The sequence below is a fragment of the Echiichthys vipera genome (assembly GCF_963691815.1).
Source record: "Echiichthys vipera genome assembly, chromosome: 9".
Lineage (NCBI taxonomy): Eukaryota > Metazoa > Chordata > Actinopteri > Perciformes > Trachinidae > Echiichthys > Echiichthys vipera.
Genome location: NC_139834.1, coordinates 11237668 through 11257976, shown reverse-complemented (window position 1 = coordinate 11257976; position 20309 = coordinate 11237668). Strand labels below are relative to the sequence as shown.

Here is a 20309-nt window from a genome sequence, read left to right as displayed (position 1 = left end):
CCATCTCACCCTGTGGCCCTGCAGTGTGGCCTCTACAAACACCACCTCACTACTTCAAAATTTTGTCCAAGGGGATAAATGAGTGAACCGGCTCCAAGAGAAAGGGCTGGGACATGTACCAGAACCCCGACAGGTAAATTAACAACTTCTACAGGTGGATAGAGGAATAAATGGTCCTCCCACATGCTATTAGTACTGTAGCTGTTATACGTCTTTGACCTATTCCTGTACTGAACTCTCCTCTCTGCTCACACAGAATGTCCTGGTTCAGTGGTTTCCTAGTCGCCAGAGTGGACGACCGCAAGACTGCGTGGGGGGAACGCAATGGCAAGAAGTCCAAACGGAAGGGAGGCTCATCTCTTTGCAACCCGCGTTACATGAGCTGTCTGCGGGACCCAGATGCTATGGAGCCCCCCTCTGGAGCCCCCCTCCATCAGCACCACCGCGGAGGGGTGGCAGGGGCCGTGGGAGGCGGGGGCAACTTCGGCGTCCGTTGCGGATGGCAGGAGGACCACTACGGCAAAAGGGGAGGGGCTCCCGGGGAAGGGGTGGGGCTGAAATCGGTCGACTTGGGCTTTGAGGACGGCGAGTTGAAAGGGAGGAAAGGGGGGTGTAATGGAGGAAGCGGGGACATGGGTGATGATGGTCCCAACGGCGCAGCAGGGGTGGTGACTGCTGCAGACTGCTGGCTCAGGGTGGTGCGGGTGTTCCAGTCGAAAAAATTCCAGTCCCGCAAACTGGAGCGACTATACCAGCGTTATTTCTTCAGGCTGAACCAGAGCTCCTTGACCATGCTCATGGGGGTACTTGTGATCGTGTGCGGCATCATGCTGACCTTCCACTGTGTCCACGCCGCCCCTCATGTTGCCTATTCTTCAGCCCTGTCGGTGGCGATGGCGCTCTTCATGGCTCTTATGGTAGTGTGTAACCGCAACGGCTTCCACCAGGACTACATGTGGATGGTCAGTTACCTGGTGATCGGAGTCTTGCTGTCCGTACAGGTGTTCGGGGTGCTCATGGTGGCACCCAGGAGTGCCTCAGAAGGCATCTGGTGGTCCGTGTTCTTCATCTACATCATCTACACTCTGCTGCCTGTGAGGATGAGAGCGGCGGTGCTGAGTGGAGCAGTGCTGTCCATCATACACGTGGTCACGACCTGGCAGATCAATAAGGAAGACCTGTTCCTCTGGAAACAGGTAAGAAAGGCTTGGCGCCGACTGTTTGAGTGGTTGACCTAAACTGACACTGGGGGTGAACAAAAAACGATACGATACAGCGACGCAGCCCTCCAACAGGTAAAAACTACTTATAACTGTATAAAGAAAGGCACACTGCATTATACCAGAGGCAATGTGACGCAGTAGAGTAACCTTTTTACATTTCACACATAACTCAATCATATCAATGAGTATCCATAATCCTGTTAATTACTTCAGTACCAGTTTATATAGCCTACACTTCTAAACCCTGCAGAACCATTATCACTTGGTAAAACTCAACATGCACACAGTGAAGCTGACAGCAACCGCACGCTACAAAGATGGAGTCTGTGTTGCAGGTAAAAAGAAAACTGCTGCACCCCACCCTCATCACACCGTGCACCCATTCCCCATGTATTTTGGGTGCAACCGTAGTCTTTTTTTTCTATTGTTATTGTAGAAATTATGAGTAGTGCAGCTTTAAATCCCAAGGTTTTCTAAAATACCAAAAAAGTCATGCATTTTTCACTTAAAGTAACTTCTAACTTGATGTAGTCTCCAAACGGATAAAAAATATAGTGCATTGTATTGTTGCAATGTGGTTGAAAATGTGGAGCGGAAAAGATTAGTCAATTCATGGACAGGTATGTTATCTGCAACTGTTTTGATAATCATTGTTAAGTCATCAGGTCAGCAAAAATACCAATTACTTACTCTAACCTTACATTTGTGAGAATTTGCTGCTCGATCGAAAACAACACCTTTGAAGACCTTACGTTGGGCATTTTCTGACACTATTTTCTTTCAACAGATAATTGATGTAAACAAAACTAAATTGGGTTAAACAATAATGAAGATAATAATAAATAAAATAGGTGCACGCCTAAAAGAATTTTTCATCATATTTGAGGCTACTTAATTTGGAAAATTAGAAATATTAAAGTTAAAGTAGTTAAGTACGTCAGGTAACTAAAAATTGTGCTATATATGGATAAGTTATCACGGTATCACTACATGTCCTGGGGCTTTAAAAATGTCTTCTCTGTCACAATGTTTATCGTAGGGTGGTGTTATACTATGTGAACAGGAGTGGCTCTACTGTGTTGTATGTGCATATTTACATGTATTCTGGGGTTTATGGGTCTTTCTGTAAAGTGTGGTGTTAGTGCGTCATGCCATGGACCTAGGGGCTCTCTGAAGGTCAGTGGGCTGAATGAGTCGCCCCCGCTAGACAGCTGTATGTGTGTGAATGTGTGCTGTTGTGTGACAGTTGGAGAATACCATGATATAAAGCAGTATCACTCCGGTCTCTGTGCTCTCACACAAGGGACGCTTTGTACTCTTCTCCAAGGGTGGGGTGGCGAGGGTGAGGCTGACTGGTGGGCGGGGGGGCAGTATGGTGGCTTCTCGCGTAGCTGTTTAACAGACATTCTTCTCCTTGGGGAAAAGTTTTGGAAAACATAATAGGAAGGCCATTAAATTAAAAACAATAGGGGGATATAGGACTTATGGATGAATCACTGATTGTCACTTTAATGTCTCTACCATAACTGTGAGGTATGCATTCAGTAACATATCCTCTCAGTGAGAGCCGGACAACAGCAACAAAAACAAGACACTTAAAGACAGATTGCTTTGTTATAATATTTAGTGGTTTCTTGTAAATTAATTACAGAAGTACAGGACTAGGTTAGGGATTCGTGGGAACTGCTGTGTGCTCTGTATTATCCTGCATGATATACTATAGTACAACAATCCATCACAGGCTCCAACAGTGTTTGCCGTGATTAAGTGAATGAATGTCATGAGATAGCTGCAGCCTCGCAATGCTGTTTATTCCTAAGGTCGCCCGTGTTCTATATGTGACACAGTAAAACAGTATCATCAATCACTGCTTCACGCTTCTGTGCAAGTATTTCCTCTTTCTCCAATAACTCATTAACCTCACTGGGTTTCTGTTGGTGTTGAAAGGTAGAGATAATGATAAAGTTGTGTATGAGGAATGATGTGAATGCATACCTTCTTTTATGTCTGTCTTTTTGTTTGGTGGCGCTGCAGATTTAAACAGGGAACTGAGAAGGAATCTGTGCAGATGAGTTGGGTTTCTCCTCTGTCATGAGTGCAAGTCGATTCTGAAAAAGCAGCCGACTAATCTTATCATCCATGGAGTAAATGATATTTGTATTATTTGCATTCTTGAGTCCAATATGGATTTTTAGAGGGGAAATATTCACTGATTACTGATAAGAGTGAATTTTTGAGCTGGAAAATAGAACTTGTCTTTGTGAATTATATACTGATTTTATAATCAAAGCACACTCACACACTCCTGATGAAGCAGACTGGCTGAGTTTCTGACTCTTAAACACTGCCCCTTTAAAGGTAAACTACTACGACCATAATAAACATACAAAACATCTTTCACAAAATGGCTTGACGGGCCAGTTATTCATGTAGGACCATAAAGTCTTATTTTTAGAAACACAAAAGAAAAGACCAACTTCATTCATGACATCTGCAAAGAATATAACCTGAAAACCGAATAGTAGTAAAAGCAGTTTACTTTAGAACTATTAAAAAACCCAATGTCATATATTCTTGGTCAAAATATACCGTGATATCATAGACTTATTTTCGGGGTTCAGACCAGAGTTTACTGAGGCTCTCGCCTGCTACATGTCAACTATTTCATGTTGGCCTCTTGAAATTCATGGTCCTTAATCCCTTCAAACCTTTCAAAACACATGCAGTCCATCTGGTTGTTTCCTAAACTCTATTGCTCTTGGCGTCGGTTGGCATGTGTGTTTTTACAGCTGCATACAGTAGAGTCAAGGTGTTTGTTCTTAGCTTCACTTTGAGCGTCTTATAGTACACACTCACACCATGAAGTACAATACAGTATATAAGAGTTTGAACCACCTTGTTATACACAGGACTTAAGCTTTAAGATGTAAAAGTGGGGTTGTAATGGAGACGTCCTATTACATGTGAGCTTCACTGTGCTGTTATTCCTCACGTTTTTTGTGTCGCCATGTCTGTGATCCACAGACTCCTCAGCTGAAATCAATTAGCCATGGCAGTACATACACATGTGCATGTCCCACCCATCTATGCACACACACACACACGCACACACACACACACACACGCACACGCACGCACACGCACACACACACACACACACACACACACACACACACACACGCACACACACACACACGCACACACACACGCACGCACACGCACACACACACACACACACACACACACACACACACACACACACACACCAGCTCATGCTTTGTTATGGTTGTCACCTTCCCTTCGAGTCTCTATTGAATGTTTGTCAGAATTGCTGCTGTTTGTTTTTCTTTGTGAAGCACCATCACAAAACTATTGTCCTGCCTGTGTGTGTGGGTGTCTATTTGAGTGTGAACACTAACATGCACAGTGCGTGCTTTTGTTGAGGAATAAATAAAAAAAAAAAGCACCAGTAGAGCCCAAGCTTGTTTCATACACGCCACTCTGCTGCTTTGCACGCACACAGCATCGCTGCATACATGTTTGTCAATTGACTTTTTCAAATTTTGTCACTGAAACTCCTCATAATTCATACGTTCTTCATCCCAGCATTATTTGCTTTATTGTCCCCGACTAAGGCTAACATTGTTGTGTGGATGTTGTTGACACAAGTGCTGTGAGAGGTCAAAGACTGGTTCCTAAAAATATCCAGCCCTTGGCGTTTCTGTTAACTGTTGCGTCACATTGGACAGTCTTATCAGAGCCTGCGTCAGAGCAACAGGCAGGTCACTCTAACCCCCTTTTCTCTGCATACACATGGGCCTGCGTTTTCACACACCCTGAAGGCTGATGCTGTATATTCAGCTAGTCTAACCATTTCTTTATCTTCGTCTGCTGCAAGTTAATGAAGCGTAAGCTGCGATGGATCTTTGATCTTTGACCACAGCAGATTCGGTGGGTTAAGCCCCTAAAAGCTCATTAAACAGCACAGAGGGCAAATCAGGCCTCTTTGTGGACTCTGGGTCAGAGGACAGTCAATATGTTTCACAGGTCTCCTTGTCAAGCTTCCACTAAGTGTTTTGAGTGTGTTTTTTTTATTCAGCAAATAAGATAAGGGAATATAGTTTAAATAATAACGTGATGCTTGATGTCATAATGTGCTTAATCCACTCTAGTCTCACGTCAGACTTTCCAAATGGTTGTTTACTCTCAAATTTCCAGGATGTTACACCAAGGAAAAAATAATGCATTTTAATCAGAGCAAATCTCACACTGTATCAGCTGTTCACAGTTTCACAGCAGCTCCCAGGGCTGGAATAACCTTGAGTGCATCGTGCATCGAGATGTGGGAGTACTTGGATCCCAGTGGAGGAGCTGTCAGTGTGATGTGATCACCTGTGCAAAGCTGCAGCTATAGAATAAGACACCCTGTACAGGTGAAGGAGAAGGCAGAAAGACGTGCGATCGGAGGAGAATCCGATATTCTCTCCACGCAGTCCTTTTCCACTGCCTCCTTGATAAATAATTTGCGTGTTTAACGCGGCAGCAGCATTTTAACGAGGTTACCTGTCACATGTACACTTTGCTCATTGCCAGGACGGGTGCTGCTGACCGATGGGATCTTACACACACACACACACACACGCACGCACACACACACACACACACACACACACACACACACACACACACACACACACACACACACACACACACACACACACACACACACACACACACACACACACACACACACACACACACACACACACACACACACACAGCTTTACTCAGAGGTTCCAGATACAGTGTCAAATGTAAGCATTTATACACCTGATTGTGTAGTTGTTTCTCCATATAAATACATTTTACTTTGTTGTAGATTTACTTTGATACAGATTTATACACACACACACACACAACACTCAAGACACCCATACCACCACCAATCTGTGGACCAATAAGAGCGCTGGAAAACGAGTTATCAGTTTAGCATCACTTCTGAGAATGATGGGGAATAAACAGCATTGCTAAGTGTCTCCCTCAGTGCTTGTGATCAGTCGGTCCAGCGGTTGCTATGGAAACAACTACGACTCAAGCAGCCAGCAGAACCCAGTTCAGCCTGCTGTTGTAACCGTTGCTTCAAGTAAAAAATCAGGTCAAAATTGATTTCTGCTGTTTCTCCTTCTGAGAAGCCGGAGGCTCGGGGACCCTCAATGTTGGAGAGGGGTCCGAGCTTTCTAGACACGCTGCTGTTTGGCTGCTCGAATCGATTAATGCCGTGTGCCCCCCCGCTCTCGAAATGAGACAGTCCATAATTAAACATGGCGATGACAGAGGAGAGGTCATATGAGTGGAGGTGGTGTGGAGTCGAGAGGGAGGGATACACAGGATGTTGTTTGCCAGTTGTGCGGTTCAGGGAAGCTTATCTCTGGTGATGGTGCATGTCTGTAGCCACAGTGCAGGATGTGCTTTTAGGCCTTGAAGATGCACACTTTTCTAAAGAAAGCTCTCTGGCTTGAATAATTGACCTTGTACGGGTTTGTTTCTTTTTCTGTCACAGATAAATGTTGTTGTTTTTCTTTGTTATTACCACGCCTTTACATTCCTTTCCAGTCTTTTTGTTTAATCACCTATCATTTGTCCATATCATGAAAACTAGATATTGGGAACGTTGTGAACCCCCTACATTTTATGAAGATACAATTCAAAACGCTTTTGCATCTCCAAAACCCAAGTACTTTAATAGGCTCTCCACAGAAGTCACACCCTCCCGGTTGCCAACAGTAATGTGTGTGGTGTTTAGTTTTTCAGTGTTAGGACCCCCAGCATGTCCCTGCCCGTGTTTACAGAAACATGACGAAGGAAAAGCAAAAGGAGTTTGAACATGGTCAGAATGATCAGGATAACTGGCTTTACATTACAAGTAATTGTTCCAGATAAGGCTCTACGTTATTTATGTATCGTGTATTGTCTTGTGTTTCAGTGCACAGCCTCTAATATGCTCTTAAGATGTCTAAAACCATACAAGGAAATGCAGAAAAGACAACAACTACAACTATTTATAGAAATCCTTTTGTCATCAGTCATACTATTATGTTGATAAAACAATGACAAGTGTTGCAGTGTAATAAGTGTTTTTTTTTAGCTTAAAAAACACATTTGTTGTAATAAAATATATTATGACTGGCCTAAAATACACTTTGGGGAGAAGAAAAAATTGCTGAATATTTTCACCATTTCCTGTTTTAAAGGAAAATGGATACCAGCCACCAACTTTCTGCTCTTTCATGATTTATCTTATGCATCACATGTTTGTATGGACCCCTATCTTTAACTCAAATGCACACAAAATACACTACTTCCTCCCCAGGCTTCAAGCTCCCAGCTGCTAATGTAGCTTATAGTAAACTGCATATACTATATGAGTTGACAATACAATTAAATAAAGACGTTTTACTACTACTTTTTTTTTTCTACCGTTGGAACACATTTCTGTGTAGATTATTTCTGAATTTACAGTAAAGGAAAAGTCTGGCTCTGAAGTGCACTATAGTACTCTCTGTTTGAGTGTGAAATGTATACTCCATATAGTGCTTTTATGATGAAATGAAAAAAAGGTATTTATCCCACAATGCAAATCTCAATTTACTCATTATAAAATAAACTACTGTACAGAGTGAACTGTTTATTACAGGAAAAGGTTAATGTGTTGAAGCCGTGTTGGACACAGATCTGATAAATTTAATGAAACGTTTCCATGTTAACCTTTTTTTATTTGTTTATTTACCATAAATCAAAAGAAAGTTGTTTATTCACTGTAGTGGAAACAACTTATAAGTTTAATTGAAAGGAATAGCATATTCAAATATGTTGGAGTAAAAGTGATTTCATTTTGAGGCCTCACATCTGTGCAGTGCAGTTTTTTGTTTGAAAACACTGCTTCATCATGTCACTCGCAATGATGATAGATTTTAGAAACTAAGAATACCTTTAAATAGTTTGATTGATGTTATCCTGGAAATGATTTCCTGAGAAAGGAAAAAACGTTGCCCTGCAGTTCATCACAAATAACAGAAATGACAAGACTCTAAAGGTGCTTCGGCTCTAAATTATCTTTTCATCCGCAGCTTGAGAGTATTTTTTTTTTTTATGTGAAGTTTTTCCACTGTAAAACACAAATTTTTGATTGTAGTGCGACTCAGTTAGCAACATCCAGACAGAGTATAGAGTACAGACCACCCGGCAGAGCGAACCGGCGGGGCTTGACTCTTTATCTGTTGATGTGGTTCTGGTCATTTCAGATAAGGGCAGTGCGAGCCGTGTGTAGACATGAGGCTCAGGCTGAGTACACAAACCCAGCAGCTGCCTGGCACAGCACGCACACACACACACACACACACACACACACGGACGGACAGACTCTTTCACAAAGGCTAAAAGTGACAGTGAGAGCGAGTCACTGAACAGGAGGCAGCAAGAAAGAATAAATGAAATGAAAGGATATGGAAATAAATAACCAACGCTTTCAAGGAAAGATAAGGGGCAACCTACGGAGGAGACTCTTATGCTTTGTCACGAGTAAAGCACTGTCATTGTGTTTGGGGTGCTGCAGTGTGTTTTACAGAGCCTGATCTAACACAGATGTTCTAAGGAGTTCCAGATGCTCCTCAAAGGCCCATACGCTCTGGCTTGCGCTCTCCCTGGCTTCGTTTCAACAACAATATGCCGTCAGTCACTGCGTCCTCTGGGAAGAGGTCTTATTAATTCAGCGTCTTGTTCTCCACACAGTTTTCTGGACAATCATTCTTTCCATGTGAGCGTGAAATATTGTTATCAGTGAATTTAAGTGACCCCAGTAGTCCAAGACGGCGCCAAACCACTTGAAGCAAAAGCAGTGCTGAAAGGATTAGAAAATGAATTGACAGAACAGCGATTGTCCAATCATAGGTTAGCAACTTTAACTAGGCACAGCAGTCCTGTCAAGTTTTGAATTTCTCCACATGTTGAAGCGTTGAACCATGTGTTCATGGGTTTTAGTATGAGCGGTATTTGATATTTAAAGAGTTTAAAAAGGTGCTATATTTTTTTGCTGGTCCTGGATGCTAACAGTGTTAAGTGGCTCTATAACGTCTCCAGCAACCCCAGCCAATGAATGTTACCTGAGATAGCAATACGCTTGAGTAACACATTGGTTAGTTATCGTAGATATTTCCCTCTGCATACTGATGATGCAAGGATTATCTAGCTCAATACAAACACAAACACAGTGTTGTTTCTTAATTTCCATGTCATCTACATGGAACATCGACAGGTCGACATGCTGCCTTAGTCTTTGAGCACTGTCATCCATGTAGCCCATGCATTTACTGTTTTAAAATGAGTGGGCATTAAACATTAAGAAGTGCACATGGGAGAAGTTAGCCTTCAGAGCTTTCTGCCAAAGGTCTTAAGTTTAGGAAAAGTTCCTGTCAAGGAGCCAAAACATGTGTTAAACTGCCCTCTAGGAGCCAAAACATGTGCTAAAGTGCCCTCTTCAGTGTCGAGGACACAAATATAAGCAGCACAGCAGTAGTGCTGAGGTAAGTCGAGCAACAGGGCAGTTTAGCAGCAAACAAATTGTTTCAAAACGATGAAGGCGTCCAAACTAGTGCTGACAGATGTGGTGGCTTGTAAGCCATGTTTGAACTGTCTAGAAGAAGACCTGTAAGCGGTGAGTTCCCTGATGTGTATCCATTGATGTGCTGTTTTAATTGAAAAGGCAGATTGTTTGAAAGCAGATTTTCTTAGTGGGATAATGCAGTTCGCCTTTTGTGACTCCTCTTGTAATCTGATTTGTATTTGATCATTGCCTAACGAAGCAGTAGAGTGGAGGAGGAATAGTTTTATAGAAAAGACTAATATTTGCATGTTTAATCAGGTTTTCCCAGCTCAGGTAATGTTCTTCCGGTATGTTACAGTAGTGAAAACTACTAATTTTCTTATCAAGGGTTTTTTAATGGTTTGTTTATTTTAGTGGCCTCAAGGTTGAACTACTTGCCTGTGACCAGCTTGTTAAACAGTAGGATAGATGTGATAGGATCATGGCATTCATGTACATTCTAGCAGCCTCGGTTCACATGAAATCCCCTATGGTTCAGAAATTTGCTAGGTTGTACTTGACCCTGTTAGGAACCTTCCTAACCTGAGATTTGAAGGAGAGATTTGAGTCTATCCCCATCCCAAGATATCTGAATTCTTTGACCACTTATAATCTTTCTCCAAGTACAAGCATGTGTCCCTCAACAGTATCACTAGCTGTCTTTGTGAAATACATACTAGTGGTTTTCGACACACTTGCCTCTACCCCTATCCCCCTCTCCTCCTCAGCTGGTCCCCCACACTGCCCCCTCCCTGAACCTGGGTGTGGGACTGCAGGTCTTTGGAGGCAGGCTGTGGAATGTGGGTGATAGTTGCTAAGTGAAAAGCTGCGCTGCCATCTCTGATAATTCACAGTCTCCGTGGGTGTGAGTCTCGGGCCAACACTAAGCAGAACCTTTCACAAGACTGAGAAAGAAGCACAGAAAGAGAGAGAGAGAGGGAGAGAGACACCATAACAACATTGAGTTATATATATAATTACCACCATCACCACAGCAACATCTTCCACGCATAAGAGGTCTATGATGACGGCTGGCTTCAACATGAGCTCTCTGACAGGAATATTAAGTCAGAAAGGTGAACATAATACCTGCATACACATTAAACTGCATACACAGTTTGTTTTTGCACATAAACAACTTTTAATGCCTGGTGCACACTAGAGGATTTTAAAGTCTTAACTGATTATTAAAAGCCTGGGAGATCAGATCAGATTTTTAATATTCTTATTTTAAGAACACACACACTAGACGGTCAGCTGGGATCGGCTCCAGCCCCCCGCGACCCCGACAGGGACAAGTGGTTGAAGATGAATGAATGAACACACTAGCCGACTCAAGTCAAGATCCAGGACATAGACTCACAATCCAACATGGCGGCGCCCTTATTTGTGTCTCTATCCCACACACGGTACTGTCCATTTTCCATCCGTGGACATGTTGCTACAGCACAAAATACAGCATAATGCATTGTTATCAGCTGGTGTTGCTATCAAAGGCTAACCCAAATAAAAATAATGGTTGTTCGACTTTGTAACTGGAACGCAGTCGACTCTGGTGTGACGTCATTCCCAGTTCCGACTTCTGAGCTAAATGAGATATCACAGAAACTTGTGCGATGAAACGTAATTTCAGAAAGAAAAAAACGGTCTGCTCGCTCTCATCAGCTATTGCAGCTTTCTGCTCAATATTTCATAGCTGTTCCTTTTACACTACAATGATTTGAAATCGGGGAGACTCGATCTAGTCCGTAAGATTATGATTATGTCTGTTAAACGCCTCACACTGCAGGATCATTTGGGCAGATAATCTGTTCAGACCAGCCGCCAATCGTGAACACACCTGCGATTGTCGTGAGGGGTTAATTGGATCCAAAATCTGCCCAATTATCCTCTATTCCGGGACCAACATGAACTGACTTTCCAAATGATTGACGAGATAAAGTATGTGCAGATTCATTTCATTTCAGCCTCTGAACCTTTCATTCTGTCAACTGACTTGTAAGGGGTCAGAGAAAATGAAGCGTGCAGTCGTAATACCAGGCGCCTGGGGAAAATGTTAAGATCTTCCATGACCTGCTAATTTTGTGAATTTGCATGTATGCACACACACATACATACAAACCTTCCTGTGGTCGGTGCTGGGTGTTGGCTGAGTATTGTTAAGTGGGATGGAGAGCATTAAAGGCATGGCCAGGTCACCTACTGAACACGATGAGAAAAAAGTAAAGAGATACTTGGCTGACATTCTACAAGAAGGGCTGTGCACCATCGGGTAACCTCAGCCAGTGTGATTAAGACTGTTTGAAGTGAAATTGGACTATGAGTGCTGACTATTAGTCACATCCTACTGTCTGTTTTTAGAGAGGCTTGGTTAATTATTTCATTGCACGAACGGATTATATTTGGGACTTTATTTGTTTTTGCTGTTGATCATTTTTCCGTTTTGTTGGCCCTTTAACCTGCAATAACAGATTCTTTGGGGGGCCAGTTCGGGGCAGCGCAAACAAAATTGAGAACACAACATTGACCTATAAGAAACTTGGCGTTAGCAAACAGTTGTTTATTTATACATCCAACACTTACACAGCAACATTAGCATTCATGTAGCCACGTGACTCAAATAGTCACTCTCTTTTAACTCTTTTACTCCACTGGTCTCCACTAACTCCAGTGAAAAATATTTGGCTCTTTAGTTGCTAAATGCTTCACTGTGTTCACCTGCTGGACACTAACTTTGCCTGTCATTGAAACAGTTTCCTGCGGTGGCTAAAAAACAGTGAAGTTGTGGGCCACAAAACCAAAAGCAATGAGTTGAAAATATTGATCATAGCTGCTTTTAATAATCTTATCCAGTTACATTAGTGTCCGACACTTGTAGGATGCTGTTAAATGTCCCATTTGTCCACATTCTCCCGCATGGCTCACTCCTGCTCAGAGAGCACTCTTTCTCTGTCCTGATGGCCTTAAAAGTCAATGTTTATAGACTCACTGTCAGGACCAGAGACTTCCTGCTAAAGTAAATGGCAGCTGTGCTAAATCCATCATAAAAAGGGGGAAAAATTATAAATAAAGTTTCTGAATGTTCCATTAGCGCCTTCTCATCCTCGCTTGCTCGTCCAACACTGAGACAGCAGTTTCAGAGGGGTTTCATTAAGCGTAGTGGTGAAGCGTGTTGGGTATGGATGTGGAGAGAAGTTGCAGTGTTGCTGCTGAGGCATTACCATTGACAGGCAGGTGGATATCATTATTGCACTTGTTTGCTTAGACACCTGTATTTTCTTCTTACCTCACCACTAGCCACATTGGCAACGTGATTCTGGGGATTTACAAGTGGAAAGCATAAATATCTCAGATGATGATGTCTGACAGTAAAATAATGTGGGTTGTAGAAAAAAAAGTACATTGTTGGAGGTTTTTTTTTTACTTCGTTGTGGAGGTATTTCAGGTATGCAGCAGGACCTGCATTCCGGGGAGGTCATTTATTTAGCAATGCATCCATAGAGTCACGTTGATCATTTATTGATTAAACCGGCATATCCTCCCTAAGCTGTCGATGGCTTTTTGTGGAAAAATGAATTTTAATCTACGTTGTGTGCACTCCTGGGTTTTGCCTGTCCTTTCTAGATCAGAGCAGCTCTTACATAATGCCATTTTGATATCCTGGGATTAGGCCGAGGTCCTCTCCAAAGACTGGCCGGCTGCTTTTATGGCAAAAAACAAACAAACTATGTGATGTTACGCTGACGTGACGTTCAATTCCTGGTTTATTTTAGGCTCTGCAAACCGAATATAACCCTTTTTAGTCAGTCGTAATGCATAGTGCCATAATATGTACTGGTATGATCTTAACGGTGCTTGACCAAACCAGCACAGGAGAGGCTGGGCAGGTAATAAGTGATGAGTTTAGACAAATGAGTGTGTTGTTGAGCACAGAGGAGCAGGTGCAGTGGCCCTGCACTGGGAGCGTGGCAGCGTGTACAGGTAGCAGGTAAACGCTGCCAAGCAGAGCTCCTAAAGAGGTGGAGTGCTGCTGCGTAAACACAGGACCTTACTGTGTACTCTGTAAACCCACTAGCCCTTGCCCTCTTGAGAAAAGCAAGCAATTAGTTTGAGCCTGTGAGCTCAGACACATGGAGTGTGATACACACGTTGAGTGAATCTCAACAGATAAATAGTTGCAGTAGCTGCAGCTTATTGCATTTGAAGAAAACACATTAAAGTCTTGACTGCACACGCACACACACACACACACACACACACTGACAGGAGTCGTTCACCTTCAGACACCGTGCTGCAGGTTTCACTTGTGTCTCGTGGCTGTTTTTGCTTGATCAGTGAGAGTAATGTAAACAGAGCTGAGCGCTCTGAGCCATCTGCCTAATGTCACTGTGGCCCATATCTGTCTCTCTCTCTCTCTCTCTCTCTCTCTCTCTCTCTCTCTCTCTCTCTCTCTCTCCCCCTCTCTCTTTCTACTTTTTCATACTCTTGTCATCCTCACATTGTCTTTTTCCTTTCTCATCCTGCTCCTCTCCACTTATTTCCTTCCCAACATCAACACCTGTCAGTCTTCCATTTTATCTGTAGTGTCCTTTATGCTGATGGTCTATTATTTACCCCACGTCTTGTTTGCTTTTTTTTTTTTAAACTCATCTATCCATTACCCATCTGTTTCTATTCTTTTGTCTGTGAAACTCTGGAAACTTTGACATCTTGGGTCACCTTTAACCCTTTGTTGTTATTGTCATTATTCTCTTTGTAGCATACATTTCCATTCATTCATGCTCTTCTGTTCCATTTCCCCTTACACAACCTTAATATTGGTTCTTGTCATGGGCGATTTCAAGTTTGCACCATATTTTCTTTTTAGAAAGTATTTTGAATCATCACTTTTATACCATAAACACGATAATAACAGTAAGATGATTGATATTTGCAAAAGGAATGTAAAAGTGCAGGAAATCCACTGCACAAACAAGGACAAAACACAGACAAAGCTTATGCAAAGATATGCAGATCATTTCCAAAAACTGCTCAAACTGCTTCACGCACCTTAGGAATAACTTTAACTTTACTATTAAATTAATTAACTTCACTTGATTCTGATTGGAACATTCACTGAACCCCTGTGGTCTTTTGTGTATTTCCATTTGTCCCCAGGAGATGTCAGTGTGTAGGCGATGTGTGTATAAGTATGGCTCATAAATACTGGAGAACGAAAAGAAGTAGAACGATTCAAAAGGGAATTTTCTTTGTAAACTAATCTGGTGGAATAACTGCAGGGTAAAATAACGCCACCCTTCTCGAATTAAGTCTTCAAAGCCTTTTTCTTAGCTTCTCGTTGGTGTTTGATACGAGATGCATCATCTCTGGGCTTCCTTCTGCTGCACACTCGACTTGACATGTAATAATGTAACCATGGACTCTGAGTTTAATAGATTCATTATTAAGACGTGTTGTGTGACAAAGCACATTAAACTGGTGTGTTTAAAAGAGTGTGATTAATATTTTGTATAGAAAACTTTGACACAAATATTTGGATCAACATGTTTTCTCTCAGTAACTGACCTACAGCTGAATATACGTTGTCTTCTAATCCTGTTGATAGTGGATATGGTTTAAAGGCCTTTAGAGTGTGAAACAACAGTGTGTACATTTATTGCGTGTCACACTGTGTGAGTTATGTCAGACAGATGTTCTGAACACAATAATTTAACATGATTGACTTTGGAAACATTCAGTTGAATTTTAAAATAATTGAACTGATAAACAAACTGAGAAATTAAAGTAAAAAGAGGCGCACTGGATTTACAACACAGGACCAAAAAAAGAGCGTCACTGCGACAGAATGCACCACAATAATCTTTGTATCTCAACGATCTTGTTTTCATATTTGTTGGGAGACAAAATTGTAATTGTTAAATAATTATTATTAAATAAAATTTTAATAATCACCCAGCCCTAAGAGCTATGGTGAATATAAAAAGTACGAGAGCAGAGGCACGCCATCAGCTTACGTTAATCCATCTGAATATAAAGCAAAACAATAAACAAGATTTATCTCATTTCTCCTCCATCATTCCCCTAAATTTCATCAAAATAACTCTTATGAAATGTTGCACCGACCAGTGTCTTTCTGTCTTCCTGCCAAAACTCCAGACCGACAGTCGGTGGACGTGTCTCACAGTGTGATCTAGGACCGACGACCAAAGCTTTTACCATGTTTCTCTTACAATTGTCAGCTTTTGTCTCAGACGGCCTGAAATTACACAGTGTGAAGGGGCCTTAATGCACATACTGTTTGTCTTGAGAACAGAAATGTTTGAGAAAAAAGGTAAGCAGGACTGAAACTTAACACTTAAAAAGAGGGCAATAATAACCGGTCCCCAGATAAGGTTTTTATGTACTTTCATGTAAAGTTATTCAAGTAAAGTCATGCTCTTAATATGTACTGTATCTGTTTCTCTGTCAGCTGCTGTCAACAGACAGTTTTATGATTTAAACCTAATCCTTACACTATTTTACCTCTCAGTGAGGTTGATGCATGAACCCATTTTTCCTGGAAGCAATAAAAACAACATTGGTACACGAGAAATTAATTTGTACCTACTTAATTTGATGCTTAAATCATGATTCATTCACTCCCTCGGTTTTCCCTCACACGCATCCTCCTTTCTTCCTTGTATCTTAAGCTTGACGACCTCTTTCTCCCTCCTCTCTCGTCTCTCCAGGTGAGCGCTAATGTCCTGATCTTCCTGTGCACTAACATCATTGGTATCTGTACCCACTACCCCGCTGAGGTTTCCCAGAGACAAGCCTTCCAGGAGACCAGAGGATACATCCAGGCCAGACTACACCTGCAGCGGGAGAATCAACAACAGGTTGGCCTGTACACACACATGGACACGCATATTTATAGGATATAAGCTCTTTCCCGACACGTAGAAATCCCTCATTTGTGTAGCTCGTCCAAGTATGTTTTCAAGTGAAGCTAATTCTGCACATCAGTCTCATATCCGCACACTTTCCTGTCAGGCTCTTTGAGGCAGTTACTGGCAGTTGTCTGTTTGAGCTATTCGTCATGGCATTCAGTGATATATTTGGCTGTTGGACAGATGATTCAGTCCCTGGTAGGTTTCTGCAGTAAAGACATCAGGATTTATATTTCCTTCCTGGCAGCAAACATGACCACAAGCTGTCAGAAACTCTGGATTCATTTAAGAGACACACTTTTAAAACGACTTGAATTAACTAGCTAGCCTAGCAACATTAATGCTAAAAAATGACCCATAATGCAACACACAAAAACAATATCTGGTGTTGTTAGTTAGACCCTAACTTTTGCAAACATTCTTTATGGAACAAATATCATCATGTATTTGTAGATATTCTCTCCAGATCCCTAAATTCATAATACATGCAGAGTATATTCTCTCTTTTCCCCACTTCACTGCCTGAAAACTCCCAGGAATCATTTTAACCTGAGGGCAGGGATTGTTGCAGCACTAAACACTCAGTCACCGGCTCAACATCACTGAATGACTTTGATACTAGATCTGCTTTATAAGGTCATTTCAGTCAGCTCACTTAGAAACGTTTATTTATCTGTGAAAACAGCACAGCAAACATACTTTCTGACTTGCCTTTGCTGTCTGCTGCTCTCAAGCCCATCAATTCCTACAGAAGATTTGGATCTTGAATCTTTGAATCTGAATCACTGTTTAAAAATTGGTCAAAATAAAGTAACTTATTTTCAGTAATTTTCTGAAACAATGGGGCCAAAGTAAACTGAAAACAGAGAGAAGTAAATGGTGCTTCTGCTGTATTTTCAGCCACAAAGTAATTCACATCTGGTGAATTCAGAGCAGCAGCAGGACGGTATATTTTTAATCAAAATACAGCGCTAATGTTTATCAAAGTGAAGGAACATGTCAGCCAGTGCAACAGTGTGACTCACTGATGTGTTTTTAATAGTTTCTCAACAACAGTGGAGCTCTACGGCGCAGAGGAATAATATCAGGCTTTAGATACAGTACTTTGTTAGAGGATCAATTCATTGTTTTTTTTTATTTATTGACACAAATATAAATAAAGAAAAGCACCAAACTTATCCTTTTAACTTTTGCTTAAAACTAAACTTCATCCTAATTCTATATTCAGCCCAAAACACAATTTTTGAACTAGAAATAAGAAGAATTGTTCTAATAACTAAAGTTTAAAACTTTTTGTTTTGTGATTCAAATAAAAACAAACACACTTCACATATTGCACATAGACAATAATATTGTGAATGTCACAAACATTTTGTGTCTTTTTTCATGCTTTTTTCCCCAGGAACGTCTGTTGCTTTCAGTGTTGCCAAGACACGTTGCCATGGAGATGAAGGCTGACATCAATGCCAAGAAGGAAGACATGATGTTCCATAAAATCTATATCCAGAAACACGACAATGTCAGGTCAGCCGGGACACTTGGCCTCAGTGCTTTGTATTACGTCCCCCCATGAATTAAAATGTCACTTTCTGTATTTTGGTAGAAGTAGTATTTGTTTGTTAACATACCCCTAGAGTATCATGTCATGTCATCCTCAAAACATAAGAATACATGTGTCGCTTAATCCCATAAAAATAAACACCAAACAACAATTTTTTTTTTTGAGAATGATTCACAACATAATTAAGTACACACACATACGCACACGCGCACTCACAGAGTCATAAGAGGCTAGAGTGGTTTGGCAGAGTGAAGGCTAATTAACACTAGTGAGGGAATACTTAATCACCAGCAGCCAAGATAAGATAATCCCCAAAGATGGAGAGCTTCAGCACAAATTCAATTACAGCACTGAGCAAACACACTGCACACAGTCCCTCTGTCTGTCCCTCACACAAACACACACACACACACACACACACACACACACACACACACACACACACACACACACACACACACACACACACACACTGGCACAGATCTCCTTCAGAAGACTTTAAGGTCAAACTTCCCGCCTCGCTCAAGGTCAGCAGATAGTAACATACTGCAGTATAGTGCTGCCGCTGCTGTGAAGTGATGAAAATATTATCAGTTGCTGATGCTAAAACTTCAATACTGAACCTAAATGAAGAAGCTTGATGGGTTTAATCAAGATTAAAGGGATATTTCAGGGTTTTTCAAGTGGGGTTGGATGAGGTAGTTATTCAAACACAGTGCATCACAATAAATGATGATTTGGAGAAGCAGACAGGAGTCCCGGCACAGGAGCTAAGCAATGTACTGAACGGGGGCAGCAGCAAAAAACGTATTTAAGCCATCTAAAAAAAAAAAGACTCACCTAAAATAATCTATATCAGTGTACATGCTATAATTACAGTAGAATATTTTCAATGCTTTACCTTGCCACCAGACAGTCCTTTCCTTTGGGACTACATTTCCTCAGCCATAGAAATTTCGTGTTCCTATGCACAAGCACCACAGTCGATCTGTGGCGGTGCACAGCATAATTATGGAAGTACTGTAACTCATATAACTTGAAATTCCAAAAATATTCTGAAACATCCCTTTAAATCGTTTTTCTTTCCGGCTTGTATCTCGTCCTCAGTATTCTGTTTGCAGACATCGAGGGATTCACCAGCCTGGCGTCTCAGTGCACAGCTCAGGAGCTGGTCATGACACTCAATGAACTCTTCGCCCGCTTCGACAAACTGGCATCGGTAAGTGTCCACAGCATCCTTCCTCTGTTGTGTCGGTTGCGTTTTATCAGAGGAGTAGTTTGACATTTTGGGACGTGGCTTCAGAGGTGCTGTCAATCAGACTCTGTTATCAGACCCATGTTAACGGTTTCCCCTCTCTTCCAGTCTTTAGCTAATCTTGGCTGTAGCGTCATTCTTGACATACAGATGTGACCGTTCCCGAAAAGTCAAACAAATCCTTTTTTCTTTTTGGTACTCAGATACCTTTTGGACACTTCCAACTTGTAATCTTTTGTACTCCCTTTTCTCTCTTTTCCTCAGGAGAACCACTGTCTGCGTATCAAAATTTTGGGTGATTGTTATTATTGTGTGTCCGGGCTGCCTGAACCGCGGGCGGACCACGCCCACTGCTGTGTGGAGATGGGTGTCGACATGATAGAAGCGATCTCGTGAGTAGAAATAGTGTTTGCATATGTGTTTGTTTTGGAGTTGGTTTGTTTGTAGTCTTTTGCAAAGTTTTTTTGTCCTGGAGGAGAAGCTGATCTCCTGTTTTCTGCAGGCTGGTGCGCGAGGTGACGGGGGTCAACGTTAACATGCGCGTTGGGATTCACAGTGGGCGCGTGCACTGTGGTGTGCTTGGACTCAGGAAGTGGCAGTTTGACGTGTGGTCAAACGATGTCACGCTGGCCAATCACATGGAGGCAGGAGGCAAAGCAGGGTGAGGAAAATAAACACAGATTCAGACACACATGTGCAGTTT

At 41.9% G+C, this 20309-nt stretch overlaps 1 protein-coding gene across 1 annotated transcript in view; it reads left to right on the top strand.

The window, feature by feature from the left end:
• Positions 1–20309, top strand: part of LOC310951647 (adenylate cyclase type 6-like) — a 28585-nt gene continuing 8276 nt past the window's right edge. Inside the window, exons 1-7 of the mRNA XM_083919969.1 lie at positions 1–133; positions 257–1196; positions 16590–16739; positions 18193–18314; positions 19459–19570; positions 19871–19998; positions 20109–20267. Coding sequence (XP_083776095.1) covers positions 114–133; positions 257–1196; positions 16590–16739; positions 18193–18314; positions 19459–19570; positions 19871–19998; positions 20109–20267 — 1631 coding nt within the window. The 5' untranslated portion in view covers positions 1–113. The remainder of the gene's footprint in view (positions 134–256; positions 1197–16589; positions 16740–18192; positions 18315–19458; positions 19571–19870; positions 19999–20108; positions 20268–20309) is intronic.